Consider the following 18,847-nt stretch of genomic DNA (forward strand, 5'->3'; position numbering starts at 1 on the left):
CACAAGTAGTTTTACAGCATAAGGGAAGACTTAACAATGACCAAAGGCGCATAATGTGAACATTAAAACATGGCTATATTATTACAAAAAGCATGAATCTAATTGTAAAAGAATTCAGTGGTAGGAAAAAGTATTTGGTACTCTTCCAGCTTTGCTTTCTTTCAAAACAGTTCCAAATCTCTTTGAGAGCAAAACAGGCTTTCAAAATTCTGGTAATGTATCTTCCATTCATCTGTGAGATAATCTGAGGCAGATTTTGTATAGCTACTGAATAGAAGCCGAGAGCAAAACAAATACATAGCACTATCAGACTTGCATGTTTTGTCTTGCATAAAAATGTCCCTGGTGCCAACATACATGAATTGATGAGAATCAAAAGAGAGTTATAGCTGAAGGGAGAGAAAAGCATGCTGTTTATTTTTCCAGAAAGTGCAGATAATGAGAGGTATTATTTCTGCCATACGAAAAATAAAGTTGGAGAGTATAATTGAAATTAATGTGTTTAATTTATTACTGAATCTATTCCTATCAGTGGTTAACTAATTACAGGTAGTTACATGATTGATCAACTCTTCACAGCTGTAAAAAACACTTGGTAAGGCTGACTGTCATTTTTATTCATCATCATTGATCAGTGAGAAAGACATAAAGACAGAGATGGCCTAATCAGTTGAAAGCAGACATCATCCCAGGATTTTTTTTTTGTCTCATACAGAACTCAGGTAAGATCTCTGTCTTACTAGTCCTGAGCAAAAGAGCATAGAATTATACCCAATGTGAAGTGGAAGAGATGTTGAATTTGTGAGGGATTTCAAAGAAGGATATGTTCCATTGGTTCTTGCTTTACTTATTGAAAAGATGCCAGCTCACAAGCCTGGACTTCTGTCATTCTAAACTGCAGTACAAAGCAGGATGAGTTCAGGTTAAGAAATGAATGGCTGGAAAATTCAGAACGAATATGAAAATTGGAGACATTTCTTCACTAGCTGTTTAGACTATCCAGCCAATTCACTATTTTGACTTGTCATAGAGCTGTTTAATACTGATGGAGTTTAGAAGGAGATGTGTTATTTCATGAATAATGAAAGCAAATCATAGAAGTTATGGAAAGGTTAAAACACAACTGTGTAAGAATAAGATTTCCAGACTTCTCTTTTACTTTGCAAAATCAATCTTGTCTTTTTTTTCTTATAATCTATTTTTAATTGACATGTGTTTTATTGGATTCCCCATCACCTACATTACTCTAGCCACATTAGACTGTTTCTTCCTTGACTAATCTGAGGTATTACTGGTAATCTTGGTTTGCCAAACTCTGTGACTCAAAATTTGAGATTCCATGTGCCAGTTTACATGTGCACTGTGGATGCTGGGTATATGTGAGCAGTGCTTGCCTGTGTGCAGAGTTTGTGTGAAGAACGTGTATGGCTATGTGACAGAACTTCCCCTGATTGTGTCTGGTTACACGACACACGATTATATGGCTACATGACTGTGGAGTGTATGCACCACCAGCTGCTGCTGAGGTCTAACTGCTGTGACTCCTAGCTTCAGTCATGTCAGGCAGCATATGCTGGCTGCCATGAAATGTTTCATTTCATCTGGAAATACAGAGTTGGTCAGTTGAAAGTTATATCTGAATGGCGTGACTGTTGTAACAGAGGGGCTACAAGTGTCTGGATCACGTGTGGGCACCACCATTTCATGATTTGCTGTTCTTTTCTGCCCCTATGGTTTCTCTTTGAATAGACTCCTTTCAGTGAAGAGAAATGTTTTAAGGAGAGGCCAGGCTACTTCAGACTGTTTTTAATATAGCTGAAATTTTTCATTCTCAGACACAAAATGCTCTTTGAAATGGTGGTTAGAGGCAACAAAAGAGTTATCAAGACTAGAGGACCTAATTCAGAACTGTAGAATGTTGGACTACATTTTTTCAAAAAAGAACGAAGAAACGAGGAGGTTCTAAAAATACAGGTCATCTTAAATCTCAGTTAATTTCATTGCCATAATTAAGGTCTTGATAGACTTGTTATATTACGTACCTCGAGTGGTTCTCAGCATCTCAAGACTAGTAATCAGGAAACTTGTGCTATACTTTCTCTGATGTACTTTTTCACCTTTCTGCCAGTGACATTCTGCCACTGTGTTTCTGTTCACTTTTCCTCGTTTGCTTGTAGTGACTATTGATGGTATTGAAACAGCACAATAGAGAACTCTTAATATGTGTTTTTTACAGCATAGCAGCACAGAGTTATTTGCAGGTTTTTGTGCTCTGGTAATGATGATATCAGTACAGAAATAAACCCTAAATTGCAGATCTGCTTTACAAAAAATTCAACTTTTAGAAGTTTTGACATATGAAATCTCAATAAGCAGTGTTATTCCACTAGAACACTGGTGAGGTGTTTGTGCTATATTCTGAGGTTGAAAAAATTTGGACTGTGCTTCTTTGGACTGTGACATAGAAATAGAGGTTTTCATTATTTGTGTAAATGTCAGTTTCCTCAAAATTTTGTGAAGTTATTAAAAAACCTGTTGCAAATTCTACAATCTAATTGTGTAGAGGTTTTATCGAGAGGTGAAAAGTTTTTGGTTATGTTGCTCTTGTGAGGAACATTGTGAAGGAAAAATATGTAATGAATTACCAATTTCTTGCTCAATTGTTCTAATCTTTACAGTTTTTCCTAATCTTGATTCAGGTCTTTCCAAACTACTGCAAACCAAAAATTTAATGAAAAAACCAAAGTATTTCCATTCTGTTATTATCTATTGTTAATCTCTGAATGCCATGTACTACTATAATTTACCTTGTGAAAAATTGGGAATTATGGTGTTTTGTATGTAGTGTTTTATTTAGTGGGAAATAATTTGGGGTTAATTATTGTATATCACATTACATATGTATCCAACGATTTTTTTGCTTCTCTGACCACCAATGCATAGTGAACACAAGACTTTCATGAAGTCACTTTTTTCATTTTTCCATCTTTTCCCAGGTTTTAGTCAGTTTAAGAAATGTTCTTGCATTAGCTTGTACTTCTCTGTATTAGATTTTATTTGCAGTTGTGAAAATCTTATCAGCTTAGATGCATGCTGCTAATAATAAATGTTACTCCTATGTATTTGTTCAGCAGTCATACTTTCTTTTGTTATATTCATGTTTTTATATGCTCAAAGCATTATATAGGTATTTGTAAAATGTCATGGTCACAGAAAATATTATCTGATATTGCACATGATATACACAAATATGTCAACGTTTTTTGTTTTACTACTAAAAAATTACTAGGGCTATATATGCCTCTAGCAGCAATATGCAGCTAAACAAAGATAAGTAGCTTGGATGCAATCTGAAGGGAATTGACTAGTAAAACATCTGTTTGTAAGCTACTTATATTGATATAGGGCATAGAAGTAAAAGTGTAAAATGTATCTGAGCTTATACTGTTTCAGTACCGTGAAACCTGATTCTACACAATTTATCTTCCCAACAACTATGCTGGGACAGGCCAGATGACTGATTTTGTTAGGCATTTTTTCCTTGTTGTTTAAGAGACACAGGACAAGATTTAGCAATCCAAGGAGCTTTATGGAACAAGCCTTCAGCTGCATTCGTGCCTATATCTTCCTGAGGTACTCTGAGCCAGTGGAAGAGGTCTTGATATAATTTAGACCTAGCAGCTTCCCAGAAATATAAAAGCCTCCTGGCTACACTGAAGATCTGGCCAGATATATTCCATCCAGTCAATTTTTTTTAAAAAGACCATTTCAGCAAGTGCTTCATTAGTGTATAACAGAAAAAAAGCAACCTACCAATCAAACGACCAACAGAAAAAAACCAAGAAAAAGGTAAATTCAGGACTTTCCAGTAAAAAGCAGATGATGTTTGTAGGCTTGCTATGTTATCACCCCTACAAAAGATCACATGGCTGAGAGGTATTACTGGAGGGCTGCTGTCCAGAACCTATGCCACATCTCTGTATACTTCACATTAGGGGAATTCTTCTGCTAAGATGCATCTTGAAAGTCCAGTTTCATTAAGAGCTTTCTAAAGTATGTATATGAATAAATATTCAGTTTTATATTTATCAGAAACTTAATAAGAACAGCCTAATTCAATACCTTAAATTGCTTGGATGAACGAAGGTTACTTGGTCACAAACTGCATGGAGTAGTGCAAAGTAGCAATGAAGCACTAAGAACTGTAAGAATTCTTAGCCTCATGCTCTTAATTGCACCAAAAACTTCTCAGAAAGTAGCCAGAAATTTATTTGCACAAAAAACTGCCCATTGTACACACATTTGTGCCATTCCTTAGCTTTCTTGTGCAAGTCAGGAAAAGACTGCTTGCATATCTGATTATTTTACCTTTTTTAGCTTTATTTTCAATTTGCACATTTGTGTTAAAAGACATAAAACTTCCTAGAAATACTTTTTGTGAAGAGATGAGCTCAAATTTTTTCCTGCTAGTCTTGTCACTACCTGAAAGAAAGTATATAAAAAGCTCATGTGTATCTAGCAGCACTATAAGAAAGGAAGGAAGAGGAGGGAGAGAAAATTTGCTATAGCCCTGTCAAGCCATAAAGCAGTGACCTGTTGTGTTAAATTGTTGATAGTGTTCTCAGTTGTAGGTTTGTGTACTATCAATGTCATACACATGTAGTCTGTGGAGTTAAAAGAAAAATTATTTTGATGATGGATATTTTACAATATGCTCGATTAGATGTGGTCTAATTCCAGACCAGATGTGTCACAGTGTGCAAAGAAGTCTTATCTCCATTCTGAATATCCGAAATCTGTGGATATTCTTTACAAAATTCCTGCTTCAAGAAAAGACAAATCCAGATCCAAGTTGCAGGGTTCTCCTGCTGGTAGACAATTATGCAAAACTGCTCCAGTATGCAGCACCACAGCAGGCAAGAATCTTGCGCATTTTGGTGAAGTTACTCTGTGCCAAAACAAAAAGATTTTCTACCATTTCTGTTTGCAAAGTAAAAAACCCATAGAGATGTTTATTCTTGGTATCATAAAGGTGGCTCACAAATTGCAAACCTTCTGACCTCTGCTGCTGAAGTAGAAATGTCTTTTTTGCCTTAACATTTTGTCTTCCACTTAATTTATTAGCTAGCTGATTTCTGGCTGACATTTCATGAAAGTCTTTTTTCCAAGCTTACCAGGCTATCTCTGCTCGGCCTGGTGTAGAATGCAGATTGCCATCGTTGCCCAGCCCCAGTATACATAAGGTGAAATTATTTCATCATCAATCATCAAAATGGGGTGAATGTAACAAATTAGTGATACAGAAAAACATTCTTAGTTTTATTGCTATGTTTTTCTCCCACAATTTTCCTAATTATTTATTTTGCATCCATCAATATTGCATCATCACCTCTCTTCTGCTGACATTACCTCTTCAAGAATCCTTGATAATTTTTTCCTTTTAAGTGAATGGTTACTATTTTATCAATGTAAAACAAAACAGCCAATGCATTATAATTATTTATTTTAGCTGTCATCTTTGTTTATCATATCTTTTTAAAGTTGCTACAGAATAAAATTTCCATATCTTTTGGATGTTTTACCCACATCCCATTTTTGAACATAGTGATTTATTCTGCAATTCAGAATGAGCTCAAATGACCATACTCAGTTTTTTGAACCAGAAGGGTAACTTCACACGGTGCATGGTGTTGTCATGGCAAACCAGAATCATTGTACATGCTTAAATCATCATTAAGATGGCACCATTTGAATAGCATTTCTTCAATTGCTATGCATCTAGAAGCAGAAATGAAAAAATGTTTTTGGCTATGTCCCTATTCTGTTGTGAGAATGAGCAAAATTGATCTTCTCTTGATGAAGGAACAGAATATATCTTTAAACGGTCTTTTTTTAGGTTTGAGGACACCTGGTCTCCAAACATCCTGAATAGGTTGCTTAATATTCATATGGTACTGACTTTGCTGCTCCTCCTCTTTGAATGGTTTTAACTGAAACATACGAAGGGTACATTCCCAAAGTGAGCTACTGAACCTATTTAAGTTGATGAAAAATCTTTGACTTTTGGTAGAGCCTAGTTTTCCCTCCTAATGTGTGTCCTTAATTTACAAGTTTTGGAAGTTTGAATATGAGATGAATTTATGACGGCAAAGTGCAATAATATATGCAGACTGTGTGTAGCTGCAGCATCAAAGCTATCAAAATTTAGTGTTACTAATCAACATAAATTTATTTTTTGAGACAGAAGACTTGTTTTGGCTTTAGTCCAGGAAATCATTAATTGGGTACTTAATTTCATACATGCGACTCTTCTATTGGCTTGAAACGACTCCTATACTTAGACTTATATATAGATGATCCACATTCTTAGGGATTTTAACTGTATGATGATAGTCCTGCCCTTATTGCTGTGTGATTCTTCATTCACCTGTGAATGATCAATACCTGATACTTTTGTGAATATTGCACAAGTGGCATGTATTGCATATATTTTGTGAATATTGAATAAAACTGTTTTCTTCATTTTTTGTAGAGCCGATGAAAGATTTTTCATACAAAAAGACTGCTTTATAATAAGCAAAGTCCCTTTCTATGAACTTCTAATGCTTAGATCATCATAGCTATATGTACTCTATTAGATACTAAACTTTAGTTGTTTGGATGATGAAATGATGAACAGGGAAAGGGGACAATGTTAAACTTCCAAGTAACAGTTTGGCATAAGGATAAAAGTGTTTTCTGGGGGATTAACTCTACAAAAGGTTTAGGATTTTAGTATTGCAAAATCAGAATGATGACATCGCAGTGAATGCTTTCTTTCACTTACATTTCTTGGATATAGATTACCAAGATGTCACGATCCAATCAGTGAGAAATGCCTCTGCCCTAATTAAGAAGCAAACAAGACCATATGCTGAAGTCAAAACCACTAAGTTTATTTAACAATCAATGTGATGTAGAAAGAAATAAATAGAAAAGGCAGAGGGGAGAGAGAGAGAGCTATAAAGTAGAAGATAGTTGCCACCTCTGGATCCATTGGCATCCCATTGGTCCTTCATCACCCTGAGCTTCTTGGTGGTGGGGTTCCCAAGGTCTTTCAAAGCTCTTAATTATTTATACACTTTAGCAAACAAAGGAATTAATGCTCATTGGCTACACAGTTCTCTTATTCTATTGGTTATGTGATTCCCTCATGTTTAATGATAGTAAGTCCATATACTTAGTTTCTCTCTTCTTTTGAGTTGGCAGTTTTCTTGGGTTGGTGGGTTGTGAGTCAGTGCTCGCAATCTTCTCCTGCTGGAATTACCCTTTACCTAGATGGAGTTGATTTTATCACAGTTGCTAAGTTGGCTTTCCCTATGGCCCATAAATTCTGCATTCTTTGTGGTCATCATCACTGATAGATTCTTCTCCCCAGGCTTTGTTAACCTCCCCCCTGAGATAATGCTCAGACAATAGCACCACCTTTATTTTATCTCAAGCTCCTGCTGTGGTGGCTCACTGTCCGTTCCAGGTATCCACAGAGGCATATTCAGAGGGGCTTCAGTGGTTATGGATGCCTTCCATCCCATAACTTGGGGTGATCTTTGTTTGACTGGTGGTAAGCATATGAGCAGTCGCTTCTTTACACAGTTCACCACAGAGTGAATTTTTGTCTGGATGCATTGTCCAGGATGTACTAGCCAGATACCACCTCCACCAGGCCTAGAGTTAGTGCCATCCTGCCTCTCCATTCTGTGCTTATCTCACAGAAAAGTCCTTCTCCTTGAGAGTGGCTTTAACAGTGTTTGAGACAGGCAACTGTGCTCCTTAAGGCATTATACAAGATACTGCCAAATGAAGTGCTGTTTGATTGCACATATTTTTGACCTTCAGAGGGTTTTGTCACAAAAAGCATGAAATTAGGACCGCTTCTGAGCAGTTGGTTTGACTGTTGAATGCCTTTTCCTCATCAAGTTTAAGAGTCCAGTTTGGCAATCTGGTGGTGAACTGGGCTATAAGAATGCAATTATATCTTCATGAAAAGTATCTTCTGCCTCTAAAGATTCTTGTACTAAGTTTCTGTAATTGGTGCTTTCATCCATGAATGTCAATGAGATTATAGAAGAGGTTACACTTACAGCTTGATGAACGAAAAGATAGGCATTTGGTGTGAATTCATGATATCTAAGTGGCCAACTATGCAGTTTGCTCCCAGGGTGTTTCTTTGTCATATATATCCAACTGTGTTCAGCAGGTTAACAATGAGTGTCAATCTATGGGAAACAATATATGTGATAGCCTATGCTACTAAAGTGATACAAATTTTCTTTGACTTCATTGAGTCTGAAATTTCTGGGCAAAAATGCATTTTTAATGCATGGATAGACTTTTCTAGGTTAATCCCTTGGATGTCTTGTCATGCATTGACTTTGATGGCTTGTAGTTTCTGTTATTTACATGCCACTGAAAAATACAGTATTTTAACACAATGTCACACCTTTTAATTTGTCGGTGTTAAGTAGTAGGCAACTCAGGGTAAAAAAGCATGCAACCTTATGAGTAAATCCCTTTCTTCAGCAAAAAAGTAGAAGAAAAATAAAACACCCATTAATCAAAAAATAGTTTTGTCCAGGGCATGGTGTCCTTTTCTTTCAACTGAAGGTTTAACTGCCAGAGAGAAAAAGAAGCATAGAGCTCTACAATGTTATCTGGATTAATTTTATGAACAAAATTATGACGATAAGTAAAATGGTGCAGTTTGTCAAAGAAAAATGACAAGAATGATTAAACATAAGCACCACAATAAGTCTATCCAGGTAGCTAGACTATTAAATATGGCTATTTCCTTTTTTAATGGAACTTGCATAAAGCCTATATACTGATTGATTCAAAGTTGCATAATAAAGAAAATAGTAAAAATCAACATCCAGTAAAAATGAATGATAACATAAAAATGATAAGGGAGCCATGCTTGTTTGAAAATGAAATGTTGTAAAAGGTGCAAAAATCCATCAGTCCTTTAAGAAGAAATAAAATACAGAGTGTTTTCTTTAGGAAATACAATACACAGCTGCTATAATTTCCAATGCATCATCTATCATAGGCATTTATTGGTAACCTATCATGAAGACATTAAATTAAAAACTCCATTAGGTTTCAACATACTCTAGAATATGGACAGCTTTGTTAAATATTACCCTAAAAGTACAAGTACTCAGGGCTTACAGCATGCACAATGTAATCATGGCTCCAAATGTTTTGTGGCATGCTGAACCAAAATTTGTTTTGATAGAGTAGATGGTCTTATGTTTTGTTTGTACATTTTTATGGGAATACAAACTCCCAAAAAAGTATATTTTAATCTAACCAAGTATTAAAGTATTAAACCAATCTATATACCATGGTATTTGAAAAATGGAAGAAACAGCTATATTTCTTAAAAAGATAATACTGCTAAGTTAAGATTGCTTGTAATATTTAATGCAATAAAGCAGTTTCAGAGAAGACTAGTTACTGTTGTTGAAGAAATATAACTACCATCTAATCTTAATGTTACCAAGTTGTTTCAGAACGCAAGGTGACTGCACATAAAAGCAAAATGTTTAGGAACTTGAGTGAACAGTAAAGAAAGTATACTTTAACATGTATCTGCTACTCTGTGTCTAGAGGGTGTGGCTTTTTTTCTTTAGGGATGGTTTGAGAACTTTTTGAGTGGCATTTAAGACTGCGGAATATTATTTTAATTCTGTACTTGCAAAATTTTTGTGAGGAGAATTTATTGAAATACATGTATCAGCAGTTTAAGCAAGTTATCCTGAGTACAGAGAAACTTGAAATATTTACTTGGGATTTGAAATTGTGACGATAATTTGAAATCACAAGGTAATTGCAGTTTAAAGATAATATCAGATACTTTCTATATTGTCTTGCTGCTACAATCGAGAAGAGTCACTGTGCTTTCCTTGTTCAAAGAGAGGTTCTGTTTTTCTGGACAAAAAATTCAGAATCTGGAAAATTTACAGAATATGACTGAGAGTTCATTGCCAGCAGTCAGTCCCCAAAATGACAAAATGGTTGGAAAGTAAGAAGTGTCAGAATAAAATGTGTTTGTCTGCTCTGAATCTGTAGTGAGATGTCCATGGTGATGAATCATCAGGACTGTTTTAAGACAGTGGGGAGAGATTTTGAAATTATACCTTTGACTTCAGGAACTCTGCACCTCTATTATGTTTTGGAAAGATAAACTTCATTGTGTAGTCATTGTAATAGGATAGCTTCAGTAAATCTCCCTGAAAATATTTCTCAAAATGATAAGATTTTGCAGCTGTATGAGGTTATAACTAGAAAAAAAACCAAAGAGCAAACAAATAAAACCCACAAGACACCAACCAAACCAGAAACCTACATCCCACAAACCAAAAAACACCCACCACCAAAAAGTCTCAAAAGAAACTCGCTCTGTCACAGCACCATGCTGTGAATGTGAGGATTTTAAATAGCAAGGGTCAAATTAAGATGAAAGTCTGGTAGTAGTGCAGTAAAAAGTAGCTTGGATAGATAATATAAAGAAACCACAGGTCTTAATTCTTAATAATTAAAAAGTAATTCTGAAGGATTCAGTATGTGCTTTATTATTTTATAATTTTTTTCATATTTTATCCTTTGCATGTGTTCTGCTCACCTTGGAAGTGGAAAATGTGTTTGGTTTGGGGTTTTTGTTTCCTATATTCTAAAATAGCTTCAGGAAAAGGCCAAGGAAATTTTTTTGCAACTTTTTCCTCTGTATCATGATCTGTAGATTTTGATTTTGATGGTGACTGATGATTAGAAGCTCAGAAATACAATTTCAATTCTAAAATAATTTTTGGTTAACATTTATACTCCTTTGACATTCACTTTAGCTAGCTGCATGGTTTTATGAACACTGGTGGAGTTCATAATTGATTCAGTACAGAGAGAGCCCTATTCAACACATTAATTTCTTTAACAGGTATATTTTACATTTCTAGCTAAATTTCATTGCACTAAGTGTTTATCACTTAAAAATAGGATTCCTTTGAAAAGAATACCAATAAAAATATCTACTGTACTTTATTATATATTTAGTTAGCAGGATGGAAGCTGTATTTTTAAAGATCTTTGAAAACTATTGGACCAAATTTTCTGTTGGTTTAAATTGATAGTTTCATTTTCTAATCCTGTCCTAGTATCACACTCTCACTGCATAGTAGAGTTATAGTGAAGGGAATCTATGTAATTTTGATAGGGGTTATCAAGTCTCTGATTTTCAGAATGGTAACCTGGTATCTATTAGTTATAAAAATTGTGTTTTGTCACCTCAGAACCAAGTAATTTTCTGGTTCCAGACTTGTCATCTAAACCTGTAGGGTTTTAAAGAATAAAAATGTCATTCAATCCCCTGATGCTGTTAGAAAGGTGATGAACAATTTGGCAGGTAGGTATTTCTGAATTTATTTTTCTATAAAATGATGACTAAGACACAGGGCTGGCAAAATAGTTGAGAAAAACATAATGAATTCTTATCTTTCTAAGTGCTTTTAGAGGAATAAAAATGGTTGATGAATGAAATGTCTTCTTGTATTTGCAAAAAGTAACTAAAATAAAGCACTGCTTCTTTCTAGCTGAGTAACCTGAAACAACTCACATTTGTGGATGTGTCAGCAAACAATTTCCATTCTATTCCAATTTGTGTACTCCGGATGTCTAATTTGCAGTGGTTGGATATTAGCAGCAACAGCCTGAAAGACCTCCCAGAAGACATAGACAGGTAGTTTATGTTTTAATTCAATGACAGGTATAGGGACTCTTAAGTGAATTTAGAAAGTAACAAGTTTTCAAGGGATACTGTTGATGGAAAGACACACATGGAAACGTATCACATATTTTTGCGTGTAAACATTCCCCCTATTATTGATGGACTGTGTCTGAGAAAAAAAGCTAATTTTTCTAGCTCATTGATGGCAGTCAGTTAACTATATACGTTTTCCGCTGCTTTCATAATAATTTGTCATTATATCTGGACATTTTTTTGGGGAAGTTCACCAGGTATATGCTGCCACAGTTCCAGCAAAGGGGACTCATTGTATGGAGTTGGCAACAGTAAATCTCTGGAGGGTAGATGGGGAGGAGGAAAAGATGAACTAAAGCATTTTTAAGTTACTCAAATAACCTGATAAACTTTGTTATTAAAGAAGAGAAATATTGGTAAGATTCAAAAACCCCATTGACAATCCTCCCCTTCTGTTCTGAAGTATATATTGATGTGTGCATATATACTAACTCTCCCAGTTTAGATAACTACTAGAACTAGTTTTTAAAAAAACATGCTGATCCTTTTAATGGGACTTGCTAGCCTAAGAGAGCACTATTCTTATTCTTATCTTAATTATCTTATTATGAATTTATTTGTTCAGTCTGAAGTGCTGCAGCAACTTAGTTTACAAAACTTTACCTAGCCTTAAGTGAAAAAACCCAAACATATAAACTAAAGTTTATTAAGAAATATTCTGGACTATTTATTGATCTGGGAATAGAAATCCCTGAGGCAGAAGAAGCTTCACAGAAAACTCATTCAGTTTTAACTTTTGCAAGGCCTTTTTTGTTGGGCAAAAAGACTTTTCTGGGACGTTGTGTAATCACAGATTATTCTGACAGCAGCACTGAAGTCTTAACTTGTGTTAGTAATTCACATGCTTTAGCTACAAACAACATAAACTTGCCATTTTTCCCAAGGTATCTGACCAGAGATTCGACTAACTTCAAAGAGTTTCTAAGAGGATATTTTTCTTTTATAGAAGGATACCCTCTCAACTTAAAGAACTTCTTTTTCCCTGTAACCTGTATTCCTGTAGCTTCAAATTATTCCCTTTCTTCTTTTCATCTTCTCCATTTTGTATTGAGTTGCCAGATTTGATGCTAGAATGTCATAATCAGACACCACAAAATAAGGTTTTCTTTGTTTGACTTTGGGCTCATGTGCATTCAGAAGACAAGAAAATGTCAGGATAACCCCCGCATCAGGAAACTAATACTCTTATTCAGACTCATGATTTCAGTGCCTATGGTGCCAAAGAATCTCAATGAATTATGATTGTCTGTAATACCATTACAATAGTCTGTGATTAATAAAGACGAGTTGACAGTAAACTGAAGCCTTAAAATTTTTCCTTGAATTCAAACAAACTCCATGGACCTGACAAGCATAGTCTTCGACACTGTTTTAGGAATGGACCCTTCCAGTCAAACAAGACAAATTTTTTCATCAATTTGGTATGCTTTTTGTCTTCTACCTAATCCGAGGAATAAAGGCCCAAATTTCTATTGCACTGAGGAGAGCCAGGGGAAATAAAGCAAAAGTTCCTCCACAAAACACTGTCATTAAATTGATCTCATTGGGACAACTTGCAAGAGCCCCATGACCGAGAGTTGGTTCTTCTCTTGCTCCCCACAGTACTAATTACTAGTGAAAACAATAGATGGGGATGTACTGCCTACCACAGACATACCTAGTTCATAGAAACCAGCATGTGGGCAGTGGTGTGAGCAGATGACCTGTATTTTTCATTAGTTGCAGAATGCACATGGTGAGGCTTTATATCATGTTCTGTCAACATGTGTATGAAAGCACAGTAAATTTTGTAGCTTTATATCTTGAACATGCTTCTGATTACTTGTCAGAGGTATGCTATTAATACTATGATGCTGAATGATTACTGGAGATTTCCATTAAAGTTGATGAAATGTTGTGAAAGTAGGGTTTGAGTGACTTTTTAAGAAGCCAAAGGTGTTTCATCTTAATTGCTCCTCTTATAGACAAGATTAAGTCAGTATTACTATCTTGAATAGATGCTCCTGTTTGAAATAAATATTTTAAGTAATCTCTCTTTTACCTCTTCACAGGTTAGATGAATTGCAGACACTTCTCCTACAGAAAAACAAGTTGACTTATCTTCCACGAGCTCTTGTCAATATGCCAAAGCTCAGTTTGCTAGTTGTCAGTGGTGATGACTTGGTTGAGATACCCACAGCCATCTGTGAGTCAACCACAGGTTTAAAGTAAGTAAAAGCGAGAGAGAAAGGGAAATATTCTTAAGAAGATAAGGTAAGATACACCCTGGAGAAATGCTTTCATGAACATCAGTTTCTACAAATTCTTACCCCATTTATATCAGAGTGGTAAAGGAGGCACTAAAAAGATTGGAAATTACAGAGGGTCTGCAGTTTTATAATTTTAATTTACCCACATTGTGCATCTGTATGTCTAAATTTCTACTTCTGGGTAGATTGGGTCATAGTAGCTCTAACTCTGGAGTTGCAAAACCATGCTTCAGAGTGGGACTAGTAGCCTGGAAGCTCAGTGCTGACAAAAGCATCTTGCTGGGAGAGGGAGACATGGCTAGTAAAATGTTAAGTAAGGTCACACGAGTTTAGTAGTTCTTTGCTGCGAAACACCACCTTACTGCTGCATGCTGGATAAGACTAAAAGGCCTTTTAGTCTGCAATTACAGAGATTTTGCATTTCTGCAGGCAATGTTCATGTTTTTGATTATGGAACTATTTCAGACTCTATACTGGGTCTGGCTTGAGTGGAGCTAGCTCTGGATGGAATTAACTTTCCTCGTAGCCATCCTCTCTTAGCAATGTTCCTTGCACTGGTAGCTAGAAAGGTGTTGATAACACATCAGTGTTTTTAGCAATAGCTCAGCAGTGGTGGCACAGCATCAAGGCTGTCTCTCCAACCCTCCCCTGAGAAAGCACCACAGGCTAAGGGTGAGCCAGAGGTTGGGAGGGGATACAGCCAGAATAGTTGACCCCAGCTGACCAAAGGGATATTTCATATCATATAGTGTCATGCTCAGCACATAAAGCTAAGAGAAACGAGAGGGGAGGTGGATCACGTTATTGAAGTTTTTGTCTTCCAAAGTGTAGCGGGTTCGGTTTGTAACCGGGCAGAAACACCAATTTAGTGTAGTGGTTTGGTCTAAAATACTCATTACTGTTGCTGCGGTTTGGCCAAATTTAGAAATATACTCTGAGAGAAGGCACAACCACCCCTCCCCCCCAGGTTTGAGAAAAATAAATTTTCCTCGAAGGAAAGTGAAGGAGATAAAAACTATTTATTTACCAAACACACGGGAAAAGGAAAATAAGGCTAAATAATAAAATCTCTTGCTGTGGAGAAAAAACCTGGGAAAGTGTTAGAGTCCTCCCTTTGGTCTCCTCGGAGCTGGGGCTTGGCCCAGGGCCAGGCCCTCTGTGCCCAGTGGAAAGTCCTCCTGATGTGCTCTGAGGTTGAAAGCAGTCCAGTAGAAAAGGGAGAAAATCTGGAATTCCAGAGAAGGAAAAGCAAAGTTCAGCTCTCAGTCTCTCTCTGGAGAACAAGAAACTGAAACAACTGACCAAAAGCTGACTGGAAAGCAGCAAGCTGGGTGCCTCCTCGCTCCCCTGCGGCAGCTGGGAAGAAACTGCTATCTCTGTGTGACCTTGAACAAGCTGCAAACTGCTTTGAGAAAGCTTTGCTCAGTTTTTCCTTCCCCCTCTCAGACTCAGTTTAGAGGCATAGAAAGGCACAAAGTTAATTTCTGGGCATAGGGCAGCAATATGGGATACACATCATAAAGTCACCCCAAGACACCGGTTACCTTCTGTGAGGTAAGAATTAGGAGAAACGCAAAGCAGGCACAAAACTTGAAAGAATATAAAGAAGTTTATTAACAGACCTAAAAGAAGAAAAAAAAAAATTATACCATACCTTCAGAACACTTCTCCTCAACCCCCCTTCTCCCCTCTCCCACTGACAATGCAGAAAGACAACCCTTGAGATGTTCAGTCTGGTTACCACTTCCATAATAACCTTGTTCAGTCCATTTAGGGAGAGGAGTCTCTCTTGTCCATGCTATGAAAACATTATCACAATGAGACAGCCGCCCGGGTTGGTTCTCTGCTCGCATGTGAGTCCCTTCCCACAACTTGCAGCTTTTCCCACAACTACTCTCGAGGGTCCACTCTTGAATTACTGGGGTATAAATTTAAGGTTGAGCTGTTCAGAAACAAAAGTTCTCTTCACCCATCTCTGGGAGCATTTCATCTCTAAGAACAGAGGCCCTTCTCCTTCCCTGGGAGCAAAGGGTCTTCCGCATCTTCATCTCTAGGACTATCTCTGGGAGCATCTCTAGGAACTGAGGTCTTCTCCTTTCCCATTTGGAGCAAAAGTCCCCATCTGGTCCATCTCTCCCTGTTCAAACTTCTCATGAAATTACAGCTGCTTCAGCATCTGCCTATCTCAGCGCAGGTGCTTTTGCTCACAAGCATGAGTTGAACACTCCACCCCCCATGCCTTCATGAAATTACAACGGGTACTCTGATGCATCATAGCTTTACAACAGAATTTCAGCTTTAAGCATCTCCTCTTTCTTCTCCCTCAGGTTTTCAGCTCTTCACAGCACTAAAAGGGTTAATCTCACCCGGGCCTTGCAGCTGGAATGTCGCTTATCGCTGTTGGTCCCATGATCTTTTGCTGGACAGCAGGGCAGCTTCAGCTGAATCTTGGCTGCACTGGAGAGGGGGAGCCGAGCGGCTCTGGCTGCCCACAGCAGGGCTGTGGGGGGAGGGTTCTGCGGGTGGAACAGGGCCCATCGGCTCCAGGATGGCCGTGGCCCAGCCCGGCCTGGCCGGAGCAGGGCCCAAGCAGGGCCCGCTGGCCCCCGCACGGGGCCCGCAGCCACCTGTCCCAGCACGGGAAATGAGAGAGAGACTCTGCCTTGGGGTTTACTATTCTTAAGTGTGGATCACAGAGGCGGTCAAAATTTTAAGTGGCTTAAAGAATTGTCCATATTCAAACTGGCCAGCTGATAGGTTCTATCAGGTCCCAGAGGAAGCTGTAAGCACCCCTTGGCAAGGACATCACTTCCAGGACTATGCTTGCTAACCCATGACACAAAGGAACCAACTACATACACTCAGTCTCTGCTTCCCAGGAAGTAGATAGACATTACCTGTTGAGAAGCAGAAAGTAATTTTTTTGCTTTGCTTTGCCTTGCTTCTATGCATAGGTTTTACTTTTCTCATTAAGCTTATGTACAATATTTTCATCTGCTATTCCCCCTTGTCTAGTTGAGGAGAGGGGCAGAAAGAGCTGCTAGGTGGGCACCTGGCCAGCTAAGGGCAGCTGATCACAAACTCACGGTGACTCATGAGATTTTTAGAAAGCCATATGATTTGTTGGAACATTTGTTCTTTTGAAAGCAACAATTTTTTTTTTCCTTCTTAGAGTGAAAATCAGAGATTTTCAGAATGCTATGTAGATAGATGGAAAAAGAGAAATCTAATAATTTTTATATGGAAAGTGGATTATAGAGAAAGTTCCATTTCAAATCTGTATTTCTAATAATAGATGCCTAATAACAATTTTCTAATAACAATGACATTGTTGAAATAACATTTCTAATAACAATGCCACGATGCAAAATTGAGCTAATGTTCTTCACATTTCTCCTTCTGGCTCCGGTAGCAATTTCTAAAATGTCATTCATGATGGCCAGTGATATTCAGCTGCCTGTGCATATATTCTTTTGTTAATCTCTCCCTAGATTTGTAAGTCTCAAGGACAGTCCAGTTGAAACTATTGTCTGTGAAGACACCGAAGAAATTATAGAAAATGAACGTGAACGTGAGCAAATTGAGAAAGAGTTTATGAAAGCATACATTGAAGACCTAATGGAAAGGGGTATGTGTAAATTTGCAGTAAACTTTCCGCTATCTTAGATATAACTACAGACATACATTGGGAAGACTCATTTTTAAGAGGACAAGCAATATACTCTTAAACTCTAATTGTCTTTTATGGTATTAAATAAGTCTAATAACGAAAATGCCAAATGTGTTTTATTAAAAGTTTGGACCCTAACTAGGACCCTTGATATTGAACAAACGTGTACAAAATTAATTGTGTTTGTATATGCCTTAACCTTAATTGATTGTTGATGTATACAAAGATTATTCTCATTCTCTAGATTCACTTCTCTTGGGATTAGTATTAGTGATTTTGAATTCCTGATGAAGTACTTATCCTCTTCAAAAAGAAACACAATGTATATATGAAAGGCTCTTTGTATTGGTAGAATATACTTTGACAATATTATCTGTTTCAAGATACTAACTATTTAACTGCTGTACAGTTATAGTAAAATACCTGCTTTTATCTTTATTACATAGCATCTGAAGCTTTACTTATTATTTCATTTTGCTACTGTGTTTTATATTTACCGTCATTAAGAAACCGCTGCTCTCTTTAGTGTCCTTTAACAAAATTTGCTAGAAAACAAGGGGAAAGTTTCCTGTGAGACAGAATACCCCATAGGTTCATTTTAATTCCTGTAGTAGTTTGTGTGTAGAAAGGACTTTTTGTTGAATGAATCTTATGGGAGCTTTTCATTCCTTGCATTTAATTTAAGTGGTCAATATAGCGGTCCTACAAAACCTGTTAGAAGAAATGTAAAGAAAGGCCACAGGATGTGGCTTCAGAATACTTTTCATGTTCTCATGCTGGGCTTTTGCTCCTTAATGTCTATAAGCTGTGCATGAGTATTCATTTTGTCTATTTCTAAATTGAAGTCTGCTATAAAAGTGATAATGGTAACAGTGGTAGTTAAAATAGAATGAAAAATGGAATGGAGGAAAAGCTAAGGTCATAATTTGGTTTTAGAGACAGTCATAAAATATGTAGTGATGTAGTTGTATCTATATTCTTATGAAATATGGAAGTCTGTCAATCTGCCTGAAACCTGCATTTGGCCCTATTGAGAATAGGCCAGCTTTATGCTGCTCTGGGGCAAAGCAGCTCAGG

At 36.9% G+C, this 18,847-nt stretch overlaps 1 protein-coding gene across 3 annotated transcripts in view; it reads left to right on the forward strand.

The window, feature by feature from the left end:
- The window catches only part of LRRC2 (leucine rich repeat containing 2), a 92,643-nt gene that overhangs the window by 58,408 nt on the left and 15,388 nt on the right, over nt 1-18,847 (forward strand). For all 3 annotated transcript variants that reach the window (XM_082301564.1, XM_082301565.1, XM_082301566.1), the window contains 3 exons: nt 11,625-11,770; nt 13,903-14,058; nt 17,592-17,728. In XM_082301564.1, coding sequence (XP_082157690.1) covers nt 11,625-11,770; nt 13,903-14,058; nt 17,592-17,728 — 439 coding nt within the window. The remainder of the gene's footprint in view (nt 1-11,624; nt 11,771-13,902; nt 14,059-17,591; nt 17,729-18,847) is intronic.

Source organism: Coloeus monedula (assembly GCF_965178545.1).
Source record: "Coloeus monedula genome assembly, chromosome: Z".
Classification (NCBI taxonomy): domain Eukaryota; kingdom Metazoa; phylum Chordata; class Aves; order Passeriformes; family Corvidae; genus Coloeus; species Coloeus monedula.